This window comes from Mustela nigripes, chromosome 2, assembly GCF_022355385.1.
Source record: "Mustela nigripes isolate SB6536 chromosome 2, MUSNIG.SB6536, whole genome shotgun sequence".
Classification (NCBI taxonomy): Eukaryota; Metazoa; Chordata; class Mammalia; order Carnivora; family Mustelidae; genus Mustela; species Mustela nigripes.
The window spans coordinates 134,080,692-134,101,669 of NC_081558.1; the positions used below are offsets into that span (position 1 = coordinate 134,080,692).

At 38.6% G+C, this 20,978-nt stretch overlaps 1 protein-coding gene across 2 annotated transcripts in view; it reads left to right on the forward strand.

The window, feature by feature from the left end:
* The first annotated feature begins 2,453 nt into the window (after window positions 1–2,453).
* Window positions 2,454–20,978, forward strand: part of KPNA4 (karyopherin subunit alpha 4) — a 55,932-nt gene continuing 37,407 nt past the window's right edge. Inside the window, exons 1-2 of one of the 2 annotated variants that reach the window (XM_059391632.1) lie at window positions 2,454–2,695; window positions 3,263–3,384. In XM_059391632.1, coding sequence (XP_059247615.1) covers window positions 3,373–3,384 — 12 coding nt within the window. In that variant the 5' untranslated portion in view covers window positions 2,454–2,695; window positions 3,263–3,372. The remainder of the gene's footprint in view (window positions 2,696–3,262; window positions 3,385–20,978) is intronic. The other variant, XM_059391631.1, reaches the window with a different exon arrangement.

Below are 20,978 nucleotides of genomic sequence, written 5' to 3' on the forward strand. Positions count from 1 at the left end.
ATTTTTAAACATATAGGGGGGTCTGCCCTGAAGCCTATGTCTGATCTACTTCCTGAACTTTGTCCCTGGACTAAGCATGACACAAAATTAAGAATTCTTAGAAGGGACCCAGTGTAAATTAAAAGCACTAACAGCTTGGGATGCCTGGGTGGCTCAGTCGGTTAAGCAGCTGCCTTCTGCTCGGGTCATGAACCCAGTATCCTGGGATGGAGTCCTACATCAGGCTCTTTGCTTCGCAGGAAGCCTGCTTCTCCCTCTGCCTCTGCCTGCCACTCTGCCTGCCTGTGCCTGGGTGCTCTCTCTGACAATAAATAAAATAAAATCTTAACAAATATATATACTTAAAAGCACTAACAACTTAATCCACATTCTTAATCAAAAAGTGATGGCTTGTATTTTAACTTACGGAACATACATTCAAAAAAGCTGATATTCAGGACCTGTGTTTGACAAATAGTCACTGAGGGCATACCATATGCGAAGTACTACTAGGTGCCAAACACATACATGATAGGGAACAAAACAAATATGTTCCTTGACTTCAGAGAAGTTGCTGTTTAGAGAGGAAGGAAGACCTTAGAAAGACATTAAATAATAATAATAAAAGAAAATAAATCATTTTGTGGCATTTCTTGTTTGTACTGCGGCCCTCTCAGTGGGTAACTGTGATCACGCCCTTCTCTTTAGGGGTATTCTGCAGAGAAACTCAAGTTTTTGTTTAATTACCAATCAGCTGTAGCTAGGAGAAATAGACATAGGATGATAGACAATTTGATAAACTTCATCATGAAAGCTATCACGGTATTTATACCAAGAAGTACAAAATATTCGTTTATATATGCATGTCGACAGGATAACTTATATTCATAGGGTGGGAATTCAACCAGTAATTTGTTTTATAGAATTCGGTTCATAACAAAAATCCATAATGGTGGCGCGCACGCACACACACACACACACACTCCATCTTTTCAACTGAACTTATCCTAAACTTTTTTTGAAAACCTCAGTGCTCCAGTGTGCAATGTTACTTCAATTAAATTATTATTTTGAGAATAGGATCTATAATGAACTTCATTTATATTTTAAGATCTGCAATGAATTTACATTCAGGTTAACCTTCAGTGTGAATTATTTCCAGATACAGCTTCTGTTCCGCTAGGCGGTTGAAAGTACACTTTTGAAGGTATTCAGATCAGTAAGGAAGTGGGAGGAAAGGGGCGGGCGAGGAGTAAAAGTTCCCGAAAGATAACACCATACCTCGCCAAATTTAAACGCACCCAATATTCCTACACGGCCCCCTTTCCTTACGACCGGAGTTTTTTGCTGCCTACTTCGTTTCCTACATATTTGAAGTGATGTTAATTGGTAAATATATTTTTAAACCATTCCTTCCCCCCTTTTTCTGAAATATTTGAACACGTTCCTTCGTAGCTTGTGTCATTTCTGCTTCTAGTAATAATATTCTGATACAATTGTATATCCTTGGGAATTCTTTTTCTTCCTCAACAGTTACAATACCACATTATTATGTCAGGTGCCACAGTCACCGCCTTACAGAAGTTAGTACTTTCTGGCCAAGTAACTTCTTTTAACTTTCTAAAATGAAATACCCAAGAGGCGGTATCCTTACCGGATCGTCCGCGTTTCCCAAGGTCCTACCTGTTGCGGGGACGTGGTCTGAAAGGATGAATCAGATTTGCCTACTGCGTCCTTTCCCTTTTCCACCCACTGTCCCTCTCGCTTTCCGCCGCGACTCCCGAACGCACGTCACCCCAGCCGGTCCAAACTCTATGGCCCTGCCCGGGGACCCCCAGCCTGGGAATGGACCTTGGGGAGTGGGGGAAGGGCGTGCCCCGACCGGACTGACCCAACGTGCATCTCCTACTTCCAGTAAAGTCAACGGAGCGCGCAAGCAATGCCCTGAAAGAGAAGGCGCGCCGGAAAACAAAACAAAACAAAAACTTTAACTCCGCTTCAAACCTGGAACACAGAGATCTGGGGCGGCCGGACAACAAGAGCAAACCAACTTGCTCCCAGGTTCTCTCCTTCTCCATCCCCGCCTCTCCTCAAGTGGTCCAATTCTCTTTCGCTTCCTCCCGGTAGCTCCGGAGGCACGTGGTCGCTCCCCGCCCTGCCGCCGCCGCGCCCCTCCCAGCCTTCCAGTCCTCCGGCCCTTCCTCCCAACGCTGCTCTCTTCCCCTTTCCGTTTTCTCTTCCGCCCCCGCTCTCCATCGTCCTTTTTGATTGGTGGAGCGCACCGGAGCCTGGTTGGCCAATCGGCGAACTGGGCTTGCGGTGATGGGCGTGGCCGCGGCTCCGGGGCCCTCAGATCGAGGCTGCCTCCCCCTTCTCAGCCGGCAGCACATTCCGCCGCCGTTGCCGCCGCCCGGCCCCGCAGTTGTCTTCGCCCGAGCTGCGGTCGCGGTGGGGTTAGGGCGGGGGGGGGCGGGCGGGGAGAGGAGGAGAAGGCCGCGGCGGAGGCAGGTGAGAGGAGGAAGGAAGCGGCGGCCCGGCGGGCATTGCAGCTCAGGCGGCGGCCCGGTTCCTGGGAGTGTCGGTGCGGCGTGGTGGTTGGGGCGGATCCCGCGGGGCCCGGGCGGGGGAAGGAGTCACCGGCCCGGCCATGGCGGACAACGAGAAACTGGACAACCAACGGCTCAAGAATTTCAAGAACAAAGGCCGCGACTTGGAGGTAAACTCGGGGGCGCCGGAGGGGTAGGGGCTGTGGGCCTCGGGCCGATCTCCGCCGGGACTCCCGAGTGTGGGGAGTAGGGGCGGGTGCCGCCGCCGGGCCGCGGGGGAATGGCGCTGGGGGCCGGCCAGTCCGTGACGCCTCTGCGAACGCGCCGGGAAGTTTGTGTCGGGCCTGGTCCACCTCCGCCCGGGAGCGAGGTGCTGGGGTACGGCCGACGCGGCCTAGGCCTGCCCCGGGAAGCCGGCCCGGCGCGGGTATGAGGGGCTGGGCCGCGCGGCGGGGAGGCCGGGCGCGGCGAGTGCGGAGGAGGCGTGCGTGTGCCGCGCTGCCCCGGCCGGGCTGCGGCCCCAGCCCCGGCAGCGGCGGCGATTCCGGCTCTCTCCCGGGCCGCGACGTCTGGCGCCGCGAGGAGGGCGGTGGGAGGTGGGGGGGACGAGAGTGTGGCGACCGAGTGGGGCTCGGAACTTCCCCTGCGGGGTCCGAGTCGTCTCCACTTAAAGGCATTTTTTCTGGTCTTCCCGACTCCCGCTTTACCCCTGCCTCCCCCCAATATCCAAACTACAGGAGTCAACTTCTCCGTTGAAAAAAACACCCCCGGCGTGAGAGGCCATCCTGATGATGCTAACAGTGCCTTCCAGCGGCCTGTGTTTTACTCTGGATATAGCTGATTGAAGATGTGGCTCACGGTGTGCCCTCTTCCAGGCAAAGAATACCCCTTATTTCAGCTTGCTCACAAATCTCTTTATCCCCTCCTGAGAGACCACCAGCTGCATTCTTACATATAAAGTCCACAGGGTTATACAAAGCTGTCATCCTCTAGTCTACAGTATCCTTTCCCTCCACCTGCTGGTGGTGGTAGTGGGGGATGGGGTGGGCTATGGAATGGCACCATCACGTTTTATTATTTTAAAAAGGTGAAAAAAAAACCCTTCACAGTTTCTTCGATACAGCTTTTCCCGAGGTTGTTAGGCTACATGAGGTGTGTGGGTAAAACATAGACAAATCACAGAATTTTGATAGAAGACTTCTTCCCTTTAGTTTTAAGAGTCTAGGTAAATCTTTTTTTTTTTTTTTTTTTTTTTTAAATGCTTGCATCCTGTATCTGAATCAGGAGTTTAGCTTATAAAAGATTAGTGGTCAAGTTGTATTTTTTATATTGTCCCTGTGTCCTTTTTAATACTAAAATCTTGAAATTCCCATCACCTGTTTCTAAACTTTGAGCATTTGCTTAACTGAGATAGTAATTATTTTTTGAGCTTTTCACAAAGCCATTCAATCTCTAAGGTAGTTTGTGTTGTTTTTAGTGGGTTTTGTAGTTTGAGGATGTATTAAATATCTGGGGCTGTGGCTGTAATTCTGTGATTGTTTTAAGGTTAATGTGAGATATCCTGTGATCCTTTTTTTAGTGAAAAAATTTTAACATTTTTATCGAAGTAATTCACATGCCATCCTTACTACTTTAAATGTACAATTTATGATTTTCTTCATTAAATTTACCTAGTTGTGTAGTGATGTAATGAAACTTTTTTGCTAATATCAATATTTAGAATGAAAAGAATTACAAAATTTAAAAACATAAATACCCTAGGTTATGAAATTCCAAAAAACAGCTATTAGATGCTTGACAGTTTCTAATCCTTTCCCCCATGTACATTTCTGGCTGCGTTTTTTTTTTTTTTTTTTTTTTTAAACAGCTTCATTGAGCTGTAATTCATATACTGTACAGTTCACCTATTTAAAGTGGCTTTTGGTGTTTTCACATAATTGTGCAACCATTAGCACAGTCAACTCAGGACATCTTTATCATTTCAAAAAGAAATCCTAACTCATGGGTAATCTCTGTTGCCCATTACTCTCTTGTCTGTCTTGATTTGCCTGTTCCCGGTATTTCCTATAAATGGAATTATACAATGTATGATCTTTTGTGACTGACTTCTTTTAGGTAGCATAATGCTTTCAGGGTTCACACATGTAACAAAAATATAACAATGCCTCCTTCCTTTTTGTGGATGAAAAATATGCTGAATAATATTCCAGCCTATGGATATACCACATTTTGTTTATCCATTCATCAGTTGATGGACATTTGCATTGTTTCCACTCTAACTGTTATGTGAAATGCTGCTATGAACATTTGTGTACACATTTTCATGCGGACTTGTTTTCAAGTCCTTTGGTTATATACCACTGAGTAGAATTAGTGGGTCATATGGTAACTTTATGTGTAACCTTTTCTGGGATTGCCAGACTGTTATAGTGGTCCTTTTTATTTGTTTGTTTTTGTTTTGTTTTGTAAATTGATATTTCCTCTTGCTGTGAATTTCTCATTACTTTAGTCAAAATAATATTGTGCTGACTGTTGAAACAATATTATAGGTGATTTTAAAAAATAACTATAAATACACATTAACCAGATTTTTTTGAGACGTTTATAGGGCCTATGGGCATCCCTGATGACTTTGATAACCCTGTGTGTACTAAAGGAATAGGGGTCTTTTCACTTAAGGAAATGACTTGACTCTAATTGAAGTTATACTTTCTCCTCACTTAAAGTCACATATACCTGTAATGAAATAGCAACTTCTTTTAAAATTCTTACAAAACACTAGAATGGTCTATTTGTATTTATTAATTACATGTATATCTGTGTTCCTCAGAATACTTACTATGCCCATAACCATGCCCTCCAAATATGGTTACTCTGTTTTGCCACAACAGATTCTAAGAAAATACTGCTTTTGGTTTAGGTCTTAATGATGACATCTGTTTCATTGGGAGGTTTTGTAAAGGAGTATGGACCTGGGGCATCTGGTTAAGCATCTGCCTTCAGCTCAGGTCATGATCCTAGGATCCTGGGTTGGAGCTCTGGCCCATGTCAGGCTCTGCTCAGTGGGGAGCCTTCTCCTCTCTTTCCTCTCCACAAGTTTTCTCTGTTGCTGTCTCTTCCTCTTAAATAAATAAATAAATAAAATCTTAAAAAAAAAAAAAAGTATGGGCCATCACTGTCCAGTGAATTGTATTTAATCCAGTACATCCAAGATACCAGTATAACATCAGCAATGTAAACAAATATTGGGATTTTTTAAAAATTTATTTGACAGACAGAGATCACAAGTAGGCAGAGAGGCAGGCAGAGAGAGAGGAAGGTAAGCAGGCTCCCTGCGGAGCAGAGAGCCCTGTGCTGGGCTTGATCCCAGGACCCTGGGATCATGACCTGAGCCGAAAGCAGAGGCCTTAACCCACTGAGCCACCCAGGCACCCAAATATTGGGATAGTTTATATTCTTTTCATAGTAAGTCTTCAAAAACCAGTTTGTATTTTCATTTAAAGTGTATCTCAATTTGTACTAGCTACATTTCGACTGCTTAATAGCCACATGAAGCTATTGGCTCTCTTACTGGGCAGCACAGATATAGAACAACATAGAATGAGGTAATCGTACCATTTTTCAGTTTGATCTGACATTGTTTGGTTTGAAATAGAGTACAGAGTCCGAGAGTTTAGTGTAATCTGCTGATCTCTAACTTTGTGGATGACCTTGAGAGAGTCCGTCAGTCTTAGGATTCTTTAATCCGTTAAAATAGAGGTACTTGACATCTGCTTTATTAGTGTTGTGAAAATTAATAGGTTGATGTTAGGAGGATGCCTAGCCGTTGTCTGAGCATTTTATCACTTTTAGATTTTCTGCTTGGGGGTTAGGGTGATTTAATAGGATTCATTGCAGTTGATTCTTTTACTCCCTTGTTTGCAATTGGCTCTTTGTTTTTTCTCTGTGTCCATACAGAATTTAAGTTACATTGAATTTATAATTAAAGGGGAAAGTTTTTAATTACTTACTGAAGGGCAGTTTGACCACAGGGAATTGTTGACCCTTCTAAAGTCACAATTTCTAAGTGTTAGAAGTTGAAACTGATTCGGAGCTTTCAAAATGATACTCATTTTTATGTTTCAGTAAGGTACCTTTCCAAAATGTGGTCATGCTAAGTTTTTGAAACATAAAGCATTAAAGAATTAGGCTTTATGTCAGTATCCATGTAAAATAATTTATGGGAATTCTTAGATGATACTCAAAGCTAGGCAGCTTTCTTGCAGTTTGGTAGAGGATCATCATTATTAGTTTGAGAAAAGTAACTATAGACAGGATACACTGAACTCTGCACAGGAAATGGGTAGTGATCAAACTTCAAATAAAATAGTTGTCAGAATAGACCAAATATAGCTCATCTAGTTTGTTTTAAAACTGGAAGGGGGATTCTTTTGTAGACTTTCCAATAAATCTGTGTGATTTTTATAGAAGTTCTGAGAGTATCCAAGTTCTAATGGAGCATAAATTGTTGGACGATAATTAGATCATCTAAAATACAACTTTAAGGAAAAAACTTACCCTAAAAATAAAAGAATAATCAAAAATTAAATGGCTGGAAACTTGTGATTGTCCACACAACATAAAATATGCAGTGAGCTTGAATTCTGCTTGGTTGGTAAGAGTTTAATAAATTGATCAGCTAATTTGTTGTTGTTAAATGGCTTTGGTAGTTTATAACTATACGGAGTGAAAGGCATTGTTAAGCTGTTAAGTCTTGTTAACTTTTAGACACTGACCTCTCTCATCACAAATCTTGGAACATATTTGCTATACTTAAAATAACTACAGTCTAATTTTTCATATAATTGTCCAAGCATGTGACAATATGAAATATCTGATAGAAGTATAGTTAGAAATGAAATAATTGTTTTTGTGCTTCCCTGCCAGCTTTCCTGGTTTTATAAGGCAGTCAGTTTCAGAATTTCTTCATTGATAATTTTCTTTGCGATATCAAAATATCTCCATTTTTCATAGTCTCTAGTATGTCAAAGGAATATATATACAAGATGGGAAGAGTTGTAGGAGTGATTTAGCTTTAAAGGGATGAATGTACTTTAGAAAAAATGTATATGTAGTTTTAAAGCATTGATCTTTAATTAATCTGATAGTTAATGTTGGTCCTCAAAAAATACATATTTTGGGGGGGCACCTGGGTGGCTCAGTGGATTGAGGTCTCTGCTCAGCAGGGAGCCTGCTTCCCTTCCCCTCTCTGTGCCTGCCTCTGCCTACTTGTGATCTCTGTCTGTCAAGTAGTTAAATAAAATCTTTTTTAAAAAAATACACGTTTTTCGGGGCGCCTGGGTGGCTCAGTGGGTTAGGCTGCTGCCTTCGGCTCAGGTCATGATCTCAGGGTCCTGGGATCAAGTTCCGCATCGGGCTCTCTGCTCAGCGGGGAGCCTGCTTCCCTCTCTCTCTCTGCCTGCCTCTCCGTCTACTTGTGATTTCTCTCTGTCAAATAAATAAAATCTTTAAAAATACACGTTTTTAAAATATTTTATTTATTTTTTGACAGAACGAGTCATAGCAAGAGAGGGAACATAAGCTGGGGGAGTGGGAGAGGGAGAACAGGCTCCTGTGGCGCAGGGAGCCCCATGCAGGGCTTGATCCCAGGGCCCTGGATCATGACCTGTGCCAAAGGCAGATGCTTAACAATTGAGCCACCCAGGTCCTCAAAATATTTTTAAATGTTTTCTGGAGCAGCATTTATCTACTTAAGGACTGTAGTGACAAAATGAGAGTTTGTTGTCAAGTCTAATCTTGAATGATGATTTTGGTACTTGCTGGTTTAGTTTGGAACAGAGAGGTATGATTGAAACACATACTGTATATGCTTTTAATTGTGTTCTCATTTCTCTCAGTGTAATAACAGGAATGATTCCTTTTATAGAAGAAAAATCTCTAGTTAAGTGACATTATAGCATCACATTTAAGGGAATGATTTTAATTCAGGTATGTGTCAAAGTAAAGTCTGTATATTTAAACCGTACCATATTACCTATTCTTAACTTCTTTCAACCTTGACACAGGTCTCAAAGTTGGTTAAAAGATTATAGTAAATGCATAGTCCATAGGATATAGTAGGTATTCAGTGTTTCCTTTTTGTCCCAGAGATTTTTGGAAATTGTGTATCTTTTGTGGACTTTAAACTCTAGAGAACACATGTATAGGCTTTCCATTTAGATTTAGTAAAAGACAGGGTTAGGGGAGACTCTTTTTTTTTTTTTTATAATTAATGTAAGAACAATCTTTATATGGCACCTACTAAATAAGAAAAATATATATTTGCTTCTAATGGCCTTAATTTGGAAGTTTTCAAAGCTTTGGGGGCTGAAGACCTGTTCATGCTTGTTAAAAATTAGGGACCCTTAAAGAGCTTTGTTTGTAGGTTTATGTCAGTATTTATCATTTCAAAAGAAAACACCATTTCAGAAATTAAAGCTAATGATTTAAGAAATATTAACTCATAAAAAATAATGAAGCTATTTTATATATACATAAATTTGTAATGAAAAATAACCTAAAACTTTGGTGAGACTTTTTTTTTTTTTTCTTTTGTTTTTTTTCAAAAACTTAGGTGGTGAAAAGAATGAATGTGTTTAACATTTTTTTGAGGTCTCTTTTATGTTTGGCCAAGAAAAGATAGTTGGATTGTCATACCTGTTTCTGTCTTTTGTGATCATGCTGTTTTGGTTGAAATATATGAAAAATACCCAACTTTACATAGGGAGTTGGAAAGGGAGGGTATTTAGGGTTAGAGTAAATAACCTTTTCAGATAATTATGGAAATTTTTGTTTGATACTGTATTATAACTTCACCAAATAGTAGTTTCTCAGGTTTAGTTGTAATATGGAATGTTAAGCCATATCAGTGAGCCTTTCATACTCTGTTATGTTAAAATGTATAGGTCTGTCTTATGCTTGGAATCTTTTCTCATGGCCTGATTTTGTGACATGTATTGGTCATTTGGAAAATAGTAGTTCACAGAGTTATGCAAATCTTCCAAATGCTGACACATTTTATTGTACAGTGAAAATTCACAATTATTGTCAATTAGTGTCACCAAACAGTTCATCAGAAAAATGTTAAATGTTGGAAATTGGTGAAGCTCACAGTGGTAGATACAGGTTTTCCAGAATTCTTATTTTCACTTGAAAGCTTTAATTTTATCATTAGCAATAAACACTATAAGTTTTTTTCCTTGAAGCCATAAACTCACTTTGCTCATTTTTGTGAAAACATCTGCTAGACACTGTCTGAATAGCCATAATTTGTCTGTCAGTCGTTCTTTCAAGTAAAAATGGTGTTCCATGAAAAAATGGTAGTTCAATTTGCAATTCAGTCATAAAAAACTTTTCTTGAGACAGTCATCATATTGCAGAAGTGGGTATGCTGCAGAAGTAGTTTATATGTAATCCCCATTTTATCACAAAATTTTAGAAAAGGCAGGTTTTTAGTAAAGGTAGTTTTTTTCTGTTTCATCAAGGACATTAAGTGAACCAGCCTTTTTTTTGTTGCCTTTTTTTTTTTAAACTGAAATACAGTAATTACTCATACAGCATGATGGCATTGCTTTAATTCATACTGAAGCACCAGTAGTTTTACCCACTGCATTGCATTGCTATACAGATATTAGCATTATAATAAATAGTAATAGTAACATGAAAATAGTTTTGATCTGTGGACCCTCTGAAAAGGTTTCAGCATCCCCACAGGGACCTATTGATTGCACTTTGAGAACCTCTGTCTTTGTTTATTATTGTTGCTTCTATAAGAGGTGACCTTCACTTTTAATTAATAAAAGCCCTTATAGTATCACATGTGGAAAAAAATGAACTATTGAGTCAGTTACACCTGGATTTGAGTCCTGGTTCCTCCATTTAATAGTTATGGCAGGTAATCTCACTAAACCATTTATTTTTTTATTTTTATTTTTTAAATCTCCCTAAACCATTTAAATGCTTAATAATGCCTGGCATATAGTATATACAGAGTGAATGGAGGGTCTTTTTATTTCTTCCAGCTTGCTTCATCATTCATTATATCCAAATAACCCCTTGTGTTCCCTGTCAGAATAACATTTTGTTTGCAGTTCCTTTTGTACCGCCGTGTACCATAATTCAAATCACATCACACGAATTGGGGAAGGCTTCCTTTTCTGTCCATTAGCATTCAAATAAAAGCCTTTCTTGTATGTGCTTCAACCAAATTGTGGCAAAATTACTAGTTTCTGACTTCATTTCTCTAATCCTGGTTGTAAGTAGGTTAGTAGATATTTTATGTAGTTTGTAACTGTTTTTCCACAAGATTGTAAATTTAACCAAAGTAGTTTTGATTCACACTGTTGAGTACCTGTGATGAAAAATGAGTTAAGATCACAGACATGCTGGCTTTACTTAAAACCCAAGGTTTTTCTATTACTGTTTGCTTACTATTAGACCAAAATTTTATTAGCTGTCACTTTTACCCTTAATTTAATTTACATTAAACCTAACATAAATTACGTTTTTAATTATGTGTTCTGAAAAACCTGGGAATTTATTACATTTTTATGAACAAAAGTCAGAATCCCAAGATAATGTGGGGTTTCATAATTTGGTGTGGTAGACATTTTTTCATATTAGAAAGCAAATCAGTTTCCTGTTCTTCTGTGGAAACTTAAGTTGCTCAGTATCTACTCTTAATATTTGTTTTAGTTTTTATAGCATGTCTTTGTATTCCTAAACATAAATTTGTTTAGTTAATGGTAGTTGTATCTTGATAGCTCTACAAGTAGTGTCTATTCGCTTATATTAAGTGACCCTGTCCTGTTTGCCACCCATCCTATCTCTTTACCCTTGTCCTCTGTGGTCACTTTCAGCTGCTTGCTCATTCAGAAAAGCAAGCAAAATGTAGTCTTAATATTGTCAAATCATTGTTCCATTATTCTTGGTTCTTCTGTAACTGTGAAACCCAGTATGTTTTGGCTCTTCTATCAGAATGTTCACATTTTTTCTGTTAATGTCTTGAATCATTTTCACCAGTTTCCTTTTCTTCTCCAGCTTCTCCTTTATCCTCAAGTGATGAAAAAGCTTAATTACGACCAATAAACAAATAAAAAATATGATCACCATTATTAGTCATTAGGGAAATGCATATCAAAACCGTAATGAGATACCACTTTAGCCTACTAAGATAGGTTCTTTAGTAAGTATGGAAACAAACATAAGTAAACAAAAAAATAGTAACAAGTGTTGGTAAGGATGTAGAGAAAGTGCAACCCTCCTACATGGCTGATGGGAATGTAAAATAGTGCATTCCACCTTGGAATGTAGTTCAGCAGTTCCTCAAAGTTAGAACACGTGACCCAGCAATTCCACCGCTAGGTATAAACCCAAGAGAATTAAAAATAACTGTTCACACAGAAATTTATACTTGAATGTTTATAGCAGCATTAAGCATAGTAGCCAAACCAGACAACCCGTTGTCCATCAACTGATGAATGGATAAATAAAATGTGGTCTCTACATTCAATGGAATGCTATTCTGCCATAAAGAGGAATGAAGTACTACTGCATGCTACAGCATGATGAACTTTGAAAATATTTTGCTGCCTGAAAGAAGCCAGTCAGAGGAGATGACATATTCTATAATTTCAGTTATGTGAAATGTCTGGGATAGGTAAATTCCTAGAGACAGAAAGTAGATTAGTAGTTGCCCAGACCTTGGGGAATGACTGCTCATGGGTATAGGCTTTTTATGGTGAAGACAATTATCTGTAATTAGATGGTGGTGATTTATGTGCAACTTTATACTAAAAACCACTGAATTGTACACTTTTAAGTGGGTGAATTGTATGGTGTGTGAATTATATCTCAATAAAGCTGTATTTTTTTTTTAAAGAAGCTCAATAGAAATAAAAAGGGACCGTGACAACTCTCCACTACCTAAGTGTTAGGTGACCTCTGTTAACTCTTTTTTACTGACTTCTCCATTTACCCTTCCCTATTATTGAATTCATATGTTCAGTGAATACTCAGTTTCTGTGTCTGAACTTCGGTTGTAAGCAGTGAGGATAGAACAGTGAATAACACAGACTAAATTCTCATGGAGTCTACATCTAGTAGGTCAAGATCTCTCAGATCCCTGCTCTAAACGGACCCTGTGAAGATATTCAACACTGTGAGCTAGTGTTGTAGTAGATCTTTTATCTTACTTTCGTAAACTCAAATTTAAAATAAGTGATATACCTCAAACATGAAGGGAAAAGACATCCTAAATGTTTACTGTCCAGTAACTCTTCCCATGAGATTCATATAAAAGCCTGATTTTTAGAGTGGGAGCTCCTAGGATTACATTTCAATAGATATATGCCATTAGGAAAGCTTAATCATTTTTTGTAACTTCAATTTCCGTAAAATTAAAATCCCACCTAATGGGTACTAGCTTTAATTAAGCTTTTAAGAGTGCAGGGAACACCTTTATCCAGACTAGGTCAAATAAGGGTGTGGGGAAAATTAAAGAACCATTCTCACATTATTCAAGATACTTGAGGTAAGAGTGTCTTGGTGGTAGGAGTTCATGGATCCTTTTTTTACTGCTCCACCAGCCACTAACCCAGTACTAGATTCCCCCCACCCTGCCGCCCTGATACTGTATTAGTCTTTATGTAATTTTGGGTTAAAGTTACTGAGAGAATCTGAGCCAATAAAGTTCTGCCCAAGGTGAAACAGATTGTTTTTTACTGCTGGTCTGCTTATGGATTGGCTTTTCCTGAGTCAGGCTTTCCCCTTCACCCCTTAGCCAGTCAGCAGTGGTGTGGAAGGGAGGATGTCACTGATAAAGAACAGCCTTTGCCTCCTTCTGCAGCAGCATCCCTGGAAAGAGAAGTTTCTTTTAGACAAGGTTGTAAGTGTGACATTATTTAGATACTGTCACTCCGTTCTTAATTTTCTGTTAACTTTCTACTCACTATTAAAATCTGAGGCACATCATTATAACCTCAGTATTAATCTCATCTCCATAGTGATTGCCTTATTTCTGCTTTTGCTCTTCTCCGGTTCATAAAACAGCTAGCATGGTTCTTTTAAAAAATGAAATCGTGCCTCTTCTCTGTTTCAGTAGGTTCCTAGCACACTTAGCTTCCGGACTCTTTACTGAGACCTTCAAGGCCTTGCCAGCTCTGGTCCCTTTTTCTCCTACCTCTGTCACTTTATTATCTCCTTTACTTATATTCTCATGTTCTTTTAATTGTTTTAACACTTCGATAGCTCTTTCCTCTTTAGGCCCATTACACGTACTGTTCTGTCTGAATGCTTTTTCCACCCCCCCCCCCTTTTTTTTAACCTTCGTCCCCTTTCCTTCACTGCTTGGTTATCTCTCATCCTTTGAGTCTTCAGTGTTATTTACTTAGAGATGCCATCCTTCCACCCCACTGCCCCTGTTTTCCTTAAGAACACTGATGATAATTTGTTAGCATAGTCACTCAGTGTTAATTGCTCCCATCAGACTAGAAGCTCCCTGAGAGTAAGACCAGGTCTATTTTGTATACCAGTCTTTTCTTAATTTTCATTACAGAGACTGGCATATCAGTGGCAGGGAATTAAATGAAACTTTAAAAAATGTGTGTGTGCGCTCTGATTAGAATTAGTGACGAGGGGCACTTGGGTGTCTCAGTCTGTTGGGTGTCTTCCTTCGGCTTAGGTCATGATCTTGGGGTCCTGGAATCAGGCCCCACATCAGGCTCTCTACTCAGTGGCGAGTCTGCTTCTCCCTCTCCCTCTGTGATCTTTCTCACTTTCACTCTCTCTCAAATAAATAAATGAAACCTTAAAAAAAAAAATAGAAGTAGTGACTCAATCAAATTTTTTAAAACAAGGTAATTTTTTGTCTCTTGAAATGGTTGGGGAATGGTAATTGTAGAAATTTTTTAGAAAAATGGGAAAATAAAGTAGTCCTATATAATCTTACTACTGCTAAATGTTTTAGAATGTTTACTTTTTCTTGTGTACATTTTTCCAAATGTATTTGAACTTAATTTGGGTTCTTATTAGAATAACTCACAATAGAATGCAGCCAAGTTTCTCCACCTTAACACTTTTGGTACTTCGAACCAAATAATTTTTTGTTCTGGAGAACCATCCTGTGCATTGTAGAATGTTTTAGCAGCTTCCCTTGTCTCTGGCAGTAGATGCCAGTACCATACCTCGCCCCAGTTGTAAAAGCCAATTACCTCCAGATTGCCAGATGTTCTCTGAATGACAAAAGTCACCCCAGACGGAGAACCATTGGAATTTAGTTAATGTACCCATATTTTAGTGTTTCCTTGTATAAGATAAATGTTTTTTACTTGTCATGTGTTTTGTAGAAGAGTATTGCAAAAGGATATGTATTACTTATACATCAACAAATTGGATAACATAGATAAATTCCTAGAAACACAACCTACCAAGACTGGATCCTGAAGAAACAAAATCTAAACAGATCTGTAACTAGTAAAGAGGTTGAATCAGTAATCAAAAATCTCCCAACAGAGAAGAGCTCAGGACCAGATGGCTTCACTGGAGAATTCTACCAAATATTTAAAGAATTAACACCTTTTTTTTTTTTTTTAAAGATTTTATTTATTTATTTGACAGACAGAGATCACAAGTAGGGAGAGAGGCACGCAGAGAGAGAGGGAAGCAGGCTCCCTGCTGAGCAGAGAGCCCGATGTGGGACTCGATCCCAGGACCCTGAGATCATGACCTGAGCCGAAGGCAGCGGCTTAATCCACTGAGCCACCCAGGCGCCCCAAGAATTAACACCTTTTTAAAGTCCCACTTCAACTCTTCCAAAAAACTGAAGACGAGGAAATATGTTTACATCTATTCTGTGAGGCCAGCATTACTCTGGTGCCAAAGCCAGAGACAGTACAAGAAAACTGCAGAACAATATCCTTGATGAACGGTGTTGCAGAAATTTTCAGAATACTAGCAGACTGAATTCAGCAGCATCTTAAAAAGATTATATACCCTGAACAAGTGGATTTAATCCTGGAATGTAAAGGATGGTTCAATATATGAAAATCAGTGTACTGTACCAAATTAACAGGATGAAGGGCAAAAATACCCAAAAAAGCATTTGACAAAATTAAGTACCCTTTCATAATAAAAACACTCATATCTAAGACTAGAAGGAAACAACCTCGGTACACTAAAGACCAAATACGAAAAGCCCTAGCAAATGACACTCAATGGTGAAAGATTGAAAGCTTTCCTTGGAAGAATAAGAATAGAAGGATGTCCACTTTTACTAGTATTATTCAGCATGGTACTAAAAGTCCTAGCCAGACTGGAAAGGAGTCAGTAAAATTCTCTGTAGATAGTTTGAACTTATATGTAGAAACCCCTAATGATCCTCCTAAAAAAATGTTAGAAGTAATAAATGATTCAGCAAAGTTACAGGATTTAAAATCAGCATTTACTCATAAGGAACAATTTGAGAAGGAAATTGAGAAACATTGAGTTACAAAAGGATCAAAAGGCATGAAATACTTAGGAAAAACCTAACTAATGAGGTAAGAGACTTTCACACTGAAAACTGCAAAATGTTGCTAAAAGAAATTAAAGAGAGCAAAAATAAATGGAAAGGCATCCCATGTTCATGAGTTGGAAGACCTATTATTAAATGTTAGTATGCCTAAAGTGATCTACAGATTTAATGGAAAAGTCCATATGGAATCTCAAGGGACCCTGAATAATAGCCAGAACAATCCAGAAAAAGAAGAGAAAGTTGGAGGTCTCACACTTCCTAATTTAACTTGAAGGTTACAGTAATCAAAACAGTGTGGTATTGACATAAAGTCAAACATATTCTACAGAATAGAAGAGAGAGTCTAGAAATAAACTCTTGCATGTATATTCAAAGATTTTTGACAAGAGCACCAAGACCATTCAGTGGTAAAGAGCAGTCTTCAAAAAATGGGGCTACGGGGCGCCTGGGTGGCTCAGTGGTTTGGGCTGCTGCCTTCGGCTCGGGTCATGATCTCAGGGTCCTGGGATCGAGCCCCGCATCAGGCTCCCTGCTCCGCAGGAAGCCTTCTTCCCTCTCTCTCTCTCTCTGCCTGCCTCTCTGCCTACTTGTGATCTCTGTCTGTCAAATAAATAAATAAAATCTTTAAAAAAAAAAAAATGGGGCTGGGAAAATTTGATAGCTGCAAGTAAAAGAATGAAATTGAACCCTTAACACCATATACTAAAAATTAACCCAAAATGGATCAAGGACCTAAGTGTAAGACCTAAAACAAAACTCTTAGGAGAAAGAATGGGACAGATATTTCATGACATTAGATTGGGCAGAGATTTCTTGGATATGACACTATAGAGTGTGTGGGTGTGGGTGTGTGTGTGTGTGTTGTACAAGACAGACAAAAAACTGGAAATTGAACTTCTTTCTTTTCCTACATTTATTTTTTAACTTTTCCAAAGAGGTAAATATAATTTCTGAATTTAATACATTTCTCTGTTGTTCAAATACTTAGTAGTGAAACTCTACTGTAATCCCATTCCTTGGAGTTAACAACTTTTTTTTTCCCCCTTAAGATTTTATTTATGAGAGGGAAAGAGCATGCACATGAGCAGGTGGAAGGGCAGAGGAAGAGGGAGAAGCAAATTCCCACTGAGCAGGGAGCCTAATGTCGGGCTCAGTCCCAGAACCCTGAGATCATGACCTTAGCTAAAGGCAGACGCTTAACAGAGTGAACCACCCAGGTGCCGCTGGAGTTAACAGTTAATAATTTCTCACATTTTTTTGTGATTTTTAAATTATATTTATGTACTAATTGTTTCAGTGCTTATAACTTAGATGTGGATCATTTTAAAGTATTATTATTTCTGGTAGAATTACTTTAAATTGTTCAGTAACTTGCCAAGGTTAAATCTGGCCGCCTGTTTAATTTACTTTCAAACTTCTCTATTACTCAATCTTGAGCAAGCTTTTTACTTGTTAGAGGTAGAAATTTGATTGACTTATGAAGACTTGCCCATCACTAGTAATGCATATAGCTACTACTATTAATAAATACTATCTTGAGAAATCACAGTTTGAGTAAGCATTTAACATTAAGCATTCAAAATTTCACTTTTTTTTATTGTCATAAATGGGAAATGTCATAAATAAAGTTGGAATTTATCTGCTAATCACAAGCAGTTTTGCCAGCATACGTGATACTTGGCAAACGCATGAATAAGCACCTTGATGGCTGCTGCTGGAGGGATTAGCAAATGGAAATGAAAGGAGGGAAAAGTAGGAAAGGAATGGGAAAATGAGCTTTTTTTTTTTTTTAAGATTTATTTGAGAGAGAGAATGAGCAAACGTGCAAGTAGGAGGGAGGAACAAAGAAAGAGGGAGAGAGAGAATCTCAAGCAGACTCCCCACAGGCAAGATTATGCTTACATTCATTTTTACTTACTGCAGACTTTCTACTGTCAAGATCAGTATATGCATGTTATAACACATTACATTTATTAGATGAGTAAAATCAAGTAATGTGTTATAAATGGTGTTTGGCACCAAATGTTTACTAAATATTAGGCTTTATTATTAACTTATTATATTTCTCTGTCATAAATACTACCTCCTTAAAGCCAAGGATTTCCTGTGTCTGGCCCATCTTTGTATTTCTGGTGTTTAACAAATAGGTGATTAATAAATATTTGATTGAATAAATGCTTCCCAGCAGGCTCTAAATAATAATACAGAGGTAATCCATGTTGTGGGGAGGGGAAGGTTATGTATGTTTGTGTGTGTATATATAATGTTTTAAAAATTGCTTTATAGAGATAAAATTTATCTTACGTAAAACCCATTTAAAGTGTACAATTCAGTGATCTTTTTAGTAAATTTTCAGAGTTAAGCAACCATTGCTACAATCCAATTTTAGAATATATTCCATCACCCCACAAAATATCTCGTGCCTGATAGTCTTTTACATTTTTATCTTCTTTTGTTTTTTTTGTGCTGTTACCTAAATATTAACATTCCTAAGGGATGGAGATGGGCTGGATGAAGTAAAATCAAAGTATTACATTCCTTATCTTTTGTATGACTAACTTCTAAAATTTTCTCTAGTGAGATTAAGTCAGCTAAACTCTCATATTTTACTCAAAAAATAAAAAAATATTCAGGTTTCATACAGTATGTTATTACATCATCATAACTTAAACTAGTATTTTGTAGAGGTTTGTTTTTAAGATTTTTATTTATTGGACAGAGAGAAACACAGCGAGAGAGGGAACACAACCAAGGGGAGTGGGGGAGGGAGAAGCAGGCTTCCCGCCGAGCAGGGAGCCCAATGTGGGGCTCGATCCCAGGACCCTGGGATCATGACCTGAGCTGAAGGCAGATGCTTAACACCTGAGCCACCCAGGCACCCCTAGTTTTTAGAGCTTTAAAGAAAAACTATACATGGGTAAAAAGTGACTTAGAAATTAAGTAGCCACTAGTTAGAAAATAGCCATAAATTGGAAGAGGAAGGACTAAACCCTATCCTCAGTGGACGAAAGTGTTTAATCCCTAGGATTTAGGATAGTGATAGACACAGTAATCATTTGTTAAATTAAAAAACTATATTCTGGGGGTGCCTGGGTGGCTCAGTGGGTTAAAGCCTCTACCTTCGGCTCAGGTCATGATGCCCCGCATTGGGCTCCCTGCTCAGCAGGGAGCCTGCTTCCACCTTTCTATTTGCCTGACTCTCTGCCTACTTGTGATCTCTGCCTGTCAAATAAATAAATAAAATCTTAAAAAAAAAAAACAAAAAACTATATTCTGTAACATTCACTTGTTTGAGTTTTTTGACAATTTCTTGTCCCCCTTTGCCTGAATTTAGGATTTTGTATCTGTATTTATTACAAGCAAAGAAGTACAAAAATACTGGACGATCTGCCTAAACTCCACCCCTTACTCAGTCTCTTTCTCTGCCTTTCCCCCATCCCCCCATTTACAGCCTTTGTCCTTTAGATAGCTCTTTGGCCTATAAATAAGTCTGGCCAGTTTGGCAGCCTTTTGGAATTCTAATTGACAGCTCACTGCATCAGTGTAAGTCATGTGAATTCACAACTATTACATTTGTATATAGTATATAAAACCTCTGCTTTTTGAGTTAAGACTTAGAAAAAATAAGCCTTATATACCCCTTTCATGGGACCCCAGAGAGATAGTCCTTTATTTGAGTTGGACTTGTGATTTGGTAAATGTCTAAAAATCTAATACCACTTTAAAGACTTGGCAAATAAATGCTGCCAGGCTGCTGCTTAGGGTGTCTTTCTGCTAGTTAATTCAGTCTTCTCTTTACCTTGAAGGTAATAGCCTTTTCTCAAAAGAAGAAAATTCTTTTCTTGCTTTCTTGCTCTGTAATAAAGAGATTGTCAAATCTCTTACTTTGCAAGTAAATTTCTGTGGGTAGGAATAGCCCGAGGCATATGTCACTACTACCATGTGAAATTGGTTTGATAAATCCTTTATTAATAGTTCCAAATTATCAGAAACTCCAGATTTAATAAGTAAGATATACTGTATTGGTAAAAAATTCTTTGGGTGTAAATAAGATATTTATATAAATGTGATATTTATTTATTTAATATCTTATTAATTAAAGATTTTATTTGATAGCACAAGAAAGGGGGAGCAGCAGGTAGAGAGAGAAGCAGGCTCCAATGAAGGGCATGATCCCAGACCCTGAGATCATGACCTGAGCCGAAGGCGGACAGCCACCCAACGCCCAGGCGCCCCAATATTTTATTAATTTATGTAACATTTTACTTCATTGAAAAGAAGTTAAAGCCCACTATGACTTCACTCTGCTTCTTTAGGTAGAAGATTTACTCATAGAACTTTTTTTTGACTTCAGCTATCTATTCCTCAAAAGTCTACCTTTTATTGAACAATTTTACAAGTTTTATTTTCTGTGTGTGAGATATAGGGCCTAATTTTTTGTTGTTGTTTACTGAAATTCAGTGTTTTTGTACTGTGTTACAGTACAAAGCCTATTGTCTTGATAATATCTTTTTCTTTACTATGAACCATAAGCTCCAAGATTGGCTTAAACTTTAAGACTTGGGGGAGAGGGCGTGGCTTACTGGTTAATTGGCTTTGTAGGAGACCATCTGAATTCTGATCCTAGCTATCCCACTTCTAGCTGTGTGATCTTAGCCAGGTAATTTAACTTGTCTACACCTTAGTTTTCTTATTTATTAAAAAACAAAACAAAACAAAATTTTTTTTAACGTTTTAAGGCTGTAATAGTTAAAGGATAGTGAATGTTGAAATTTTTATTGTAGTACTTGGCTAAGTTTTTTTTATTCATTTTGCAACCTGTCTTGTTGGTTGTTTATTTATTTATTTTTTTGTATATGTGTTGCCGAAGCGAGCACTTGTTGGTATTTTTTTATTGAGGTTTT